The sequence below is a fragment of the Pygoscelis adeliae genome, unplaced genomic scaffold (genome assembly GCF_000699105.1).
Source record: "Pygoscelis adeliae isolate BGI_AS28 unplaced genomic scaffold, ASM69910v1 Scaffold131, whole genome shotgun sequence".
NCBI classification, from domain to species: Eukaryota; Metazoa; Chordata; class Aves; order Sphenisciformes; family Spheniscidae; genus Pygoscelis; species Pygoscelis adeliae.
In genome coordinates, this window is record NW_008824058.1 from 1,578,151 (window position 1) to 1,583,665 (window position 5,515).

Here is a 5,515-nt window from a genome sequence, read left to right on the forward strand (position 1 = left end):
ATGTAGAAACTCAGCCCATGAGGCTAAGCGAAAAAGGGCCGGTAGCTCCACGGCGCGGGGCGGCCCTGCCAGGCGAGCGGCAGGGCGCACCCCGGGAAAGGCGAAGGCTCAGCGCCAGCGCCCGGGTGCTGAGCGGGTGCTCGGCCCCTACCGCACCTTGTCAGTGCCTTATTATAAACCTTATTTCAGTAGCCCAAACAGATGGGGTTTACCACGAGGGGAGACTGGGGGTGTCCATCATCCTCACTACTGTCAGGCTGTTTGTAATACACTTAATTACTCTGGCTCTTTCTCACATTTCTTTCCTGCAATAACTTTCATAAAGTTTTATAGCAGCTTATCCAAACCTAACAATGTTTCTCCACCTGATATTTTGCTTTAGCAATCCGTGCTGCCGTTGTGTGTCCCTGATAACCTTTCCATTTTCCTGCCGAGAAGCTTCGTGTTTTCTCCTTTCGGTGCGTCCTGGTGATTCTCCGAATCGCCGAGGTCCTCGCTCCTCACCCGCTCCTCCTCCTGGTGCTCCGGGGGCAGGTGCCCGTCAGCGCACACCATCTGCTCCCTGACACCGCGCCAAGAGGCCACGCAGAGCGAATCTGCATCGTCAGCTGTTAGTCGTGTTGTAAAGCACATTCCTAATTTTCTAACCATTATCGCTTCACCTTCTTCAGCATTAATTTCCTAGCCTTTTCACAAGAAAGACACAGACCTGTTGGAGCAGGTCCAGGAGAGGGCCACGAAAATGATCAGGGGGATGGAACACCTCTGCTGTGAAGAAAGGCTGAGAGAGTTGGGGCTGTTCAGCCTGGAGAAGAGAAGGCTTTGGGGAGACCTTCTTGCAGCCTATCGGTACTTCAAGGGGGCTTATAAAAAAGATGGGGACAGACTTTTGAGCAGGGCCTGTTGCGACAGGACAAGGGGGAATGGCTTGAAACTAAAAGAGGGGACATTCAGACTCGATATATGGAAGAAATTGTTTACGCTGAGGGTGGTGAAGCACTGGCCCAGGTTGCCCAGAGAGATGGTGGATGCCCCATCCCTGGAAACATTCCAGGTCAGGCTGGACGGGGCTCTGAGCAACCTGATCTAGTTGAGGATGTCCCTGCCCAGGGCAGGGGGGTTGGACTAGGTGGCCTTTAGAGGTCCCTTCCGACCCAAACTATTCTATGATTCTATGATTCACTGCCACTGCATTTATGTTTCAGATTATATTTTTGTTGCAAAATGAATTTACTTTTGCCAAAATGAGTCTTACTTTGCTATTTTCTATTTACATGTTTGATCTCTCAAGTCCCCTACCTTACTTTTCTTCCTGCAATGTATGATGCCTGTTAATTTCCCCCCACAGTTAACACAAATGCTGGGTAAAGTTCATCCCAAGCGACGGCTACACAGTGTTACGCTACCAGAATCCTCCGGTGGTCGCGCTGGCCTCTCCAGCTTCCCCTCTCCCGTGCTCGGGTATTTCTTTTTTTCTTCCTACAGCCCCCCCTGCTTTCGCGGGCTGCCTCTCTCACCTCTTCTCTCCCGTCTGTAGGCTAGAAGTAGGCAAAGATTCTACGTTATTAATCACAATGTTACGGTTACAGAACTACAATAGTCTAAGGGGAGCTATTTCCTTCTAATTACTGAAATTAAAATAAAATTTATAATTTCTTTTGGGGAGACAAGCAGATTGACAATGTACTTGTTCTGTCATCCATGGTGAGGTAAGGAAATAATGCGAGTGGAAAAGAAAATGATAGACAATAAAAAAAAAGTCCTCCATCGTACGAATTATCTTGGCGACAAGAACACTCTGCTCTCAAGAACGCCCTGGGAAGAGTTATTTTCTCTCAGGCAGGAGCCCAAAACTGATGGAATTCCCTGCTAATTTCATTACACCGTAGCTGGAGGACAAAGTGAAAACACCCAGGAACTAACTCTGTCTTAACCTCTAATTCCTTTTGATGTCCATGATGCTCTTCACTTCATGCCTGCTTCTCGAGTCAATCCAGATCTCAGCAGCTACAGAGTTAGGAAGGAAAAGCCCAGAACACTCCTTTCCCCACCCAAACCACAAGCTGATTGATTTTTTTCTCAGCAGTTAGCTGTGCCATTGATACAAACAGTCCTGCCACCAGGGTGGGAGGAGGCAATGATGCCTGGCAGTGCAATGAAACGCTTATTTGAATGCAAAGCCACTCAGGAAACCCATGTGGGGATTTCCAATTCAAATTCAAATTGAGATTCTGAATGTTCTTGGGTTGCAGAACAGAAAATTCCACCATGAATCATCAAATTAGTTCATAAGCAAATGCACACCAAAATCAGGAACACAGCTAACGAACCGCGCACTTGGCTGAATTTCTGCGTCCCGAGTGGCTACCTAGCTACACCCCAGGGTGGCCATGGGTGGACTGGACTGACTTCCATGTCCCGTGGCACTAGTTATGGCAGAGTGCAGCATTAGTTATGTTAGAGGTCAACACTAGTTGTGTCAGAGCCTTTACCTTTCTGTGGATCACTACAACCCCAGCGAGTGCCCTCTGCCTCCCGGCGCGCTCTCTGCCAGTGTAAACAACCTTTAGCTCTGCCTCTCACCTGCAAAATCAAATTCACAAATACAAAAGCCCGCTAGCCCCTGTGGGATGCCACCTGCAACAGATACACGGGACACGGTCCCAGACACCCTGCTGCAGGGGCGGCATTTTGTATTAATGCACTGCAGTAATGAATTTGCTTCCATTTTTGCAGGAAGTACTGGGTAGTTCCAAAGAAAAACCTGTGTGGTGAAAGAGGATGTCAAATATAAGCACAAGTGTTATGAAACATTATGGTGGCCCACCTGAGAAGACCCTTCTGGACTGTGATGTTCACATTAACCATACGGTCATGATCATACCATCCCGGTCACGTTCGTCTGTTTGAACGTTTGGTATATCTGAAGGCTGAGAAGGAAAACTGGAAGTGAAGCTCTGATCCTTTTGAAGTCACAAGGCCACTGACTGCAGCCAGAAAGTTCACCCAAGGCGGGAAATGCAGAAGGAGATGTGTATTGCCGGTTCTTAAAGAGCTCTGGGAAGGGGCAGAATATTCCCCCGCCGCTGGCATCTCCAGCTGCCGCCCAGGACCACGTTTCTGAACCTTCTGAACCTTATGGCCTCAAGTTGCGCCAGGGGAGGTTTAGATTGGACGTGAGGAAAAATGTCTTTACTGAAAGAGTGGTTAAACACTGGAAGAGGCTGCCCAGGGAAGTGGTGGAGTCACCATCCCTGGAAGTATTTAAAAGACGGGTAGATGAGGCGCTGAGGGACATGGTTTAGTGGGCATGGGGGTGTTGGGTTGACGGTTGGACTCGATGATCTTGGAGGTCTCTTCCAACCTTAATGATTCTATGATTCTATGATTCTCCTCAGGACAGACACTGCACTTTATGTCTCGCTTCTTCCCCATGAGGCAGAAAACCACTGTAACAGCAGCATGACGGTAATTGAAAGCGTGTTGCTTACAACACCGAGTGACAGCAGAAATACAGCAAATGAACTTGTTTGCAGCAGCGCTCACAAACCAGAACTGCGGTCGTGGCACGGTGAGTTCAATCAACATCTCCTTACCTTCTAAAATGTAAGTCACAACTAACATTAATTCACATATTTCCTCCATGGTTCATTTGGGAGAGGCGGGGAGTTACTCTCAGGGGCCCGGCAGGACCCTGCCGCCCTGACGGCATGCAGAGCCCCCGCTGCCCCCAACCGCCCACACTGCTTTCAGGCGCTTGTAATTCTGCTGACTTCGGAGGAACTACTTCTGATTTATGTCCAACTAATTTGGAGCAACATCGGGCTTCAAAACTTTGAGCCGTCAAATGCAAATGGACACAAACATTATTTTTTCCCCCTGCTATTCCGGAGCTAACGTCGGTTTTTCGGTTACTGGTAAAACCTGGCAAATTCAGAATGCCTTGTATTCACTGTCCAAATTTAGAATATTTTTATCCTGTTTCTGCTGGGCTGACAAGGCAAATGAAACATTTTTCTGGAAAACGCAGGTGGTTTGACACGATGGCTGCTGCCGCCTTTGCATCCCACTCAGGTCTGGATTACGCCTCGAATTTCCCTTTTGGAAGGCAGAAGCTAACGGCTGTCAAATGGACAAGGCAGGGAGCCCTGCAGCAGCAGCGGGTGTGCGGAGCCGAGGCAGCCTTTGCTGCGGCCCCTGGAGAAGAGCGGAGGTGTCCCACAGCTCCCACCAGCGCCCACAGCGCGACCCCAGCGTGGCCCACATACACGTGTCGTAGCCCAATGTTCTCTCCTATCTCACTTCTAATATGAAAAAAACCTAAAAATTTGTCTTGACCAATATGGTAAAAATATTGGTCAAAAGGTGGTCTTGACCAAACGAGTACTGTTTCCAATGTGGAGGTTTTTTCCCCATCCATGCTGCTTTCATGCTTTTTTTTTTTTTTTTTTTTTTTTTTGTTTTTTAAACTCCCCTCGCTGAGGATGGATTTCCTCCATTAAGAGGGCAGCAGTATTTGGCTGGAGGAGGCATTAGGTTGCCCTGAATAGATCCGTCAGAGCTATTGATTTGATTGCAGCGTCTGCATTTGCGTTGGCACTTAGGAACCTCTGCTTTAATGATCGATGCCCATTTGCTGCTTTGTTCTTGGGAGGTCACACACAGACCAACATCCAAAGGGGAAAAAAAAATAAAAATGAAGTGTTTCTTCACACGCTGCATATGCCAACCCTTTCTGCCCTGTGGGACTCCTCACAAGGTATCGGGGAAGCTAAAAATGTACCTGGGTTCAATAAGCAACAGGGGAAATTCTATGAAAATCTGTCCCGGAGGAGCGGGCACACAGACACCATCTCCAGTCGTTGCCCCAGGGCACAAGGGCTGGATGCTCTATCAGCATTTGGGAGAATTGTCACCAAATCCCGTTCCCCCTGCTCCTCCCTGCGTACGAGTATTCACCCCACGAGAGCACAGGGTGCCCGGCGGTGGGAACCACCGTGTCCTGCCCTGACATACGCGAGTCTCGCATAGATGCTTTTTTTCCCACATTTTATAACTCAAAATAGGTCGGAGTAGAAGTGGTGCCAGACCAACGCTCACCGAGGACTAAGATGGAGTTGCTCTGTGGGGACGCTGCACTGGACGTACATGTGCTAACTACCGGAAAGCATCACCAGGTCTGTATTTCTTCCAGTGCAACTGTGCTTAACCTCCCCTGTGAAGCAAAATTACGGTATCACCAATTGAATTTTTGACAGCCATCATGGTTTCTGAAATATTTTCTTTCCTGTAAAAAGTGCAGTGTCTTTTGTGCAAGTTCTCGCAAAGCTGCAGCCGGTGTCTCCACCAAGATTGAGAGGCTCAGGGCTGGACTGGAGAGATTAATAACCGAGTGTCTGCAGCAGCTTCTCTTGATTCCAGGTCAAGCCGTGGATGAAGAAGGTATAAGCAGGGTTATTAAATTTACAGACAATACCAAATGTAGAGGCAGTGCAAGAAGAGTGAGGACAAAACT

General features: G+C 48.5%; 1 protein-coding gene across 1 annotated transcript in view; it reads right to left on the reverse strand.

Annotated features, from left to right (window-relative positions):
* The window catches only part of KCNJ3 (potassium inwardly-rectifying channel, subfamily J, member 3), a 61,362-nt gene extending 56,462 nt beyond the window's left edge, over positions 1–4,900 (reverse strand). Inside the window, exons 1-2 of the mRNA XM_009334041.1 lie at positions 4,802–4,900; positions 432–681 (exon numbers count right to left, since the gene is read on the reverse strand). Coding sequence (XP_009332316.1) covers positions 432–681; positions 4,802–4,900 — 349 coding nt within the window. The remainder of the gene's footprint in view (positions 1–431; positions 682–4,801) is intronic.
* Between the last annotated feature and the right edge of the window lie 615 nt (positions 4,901–5,515).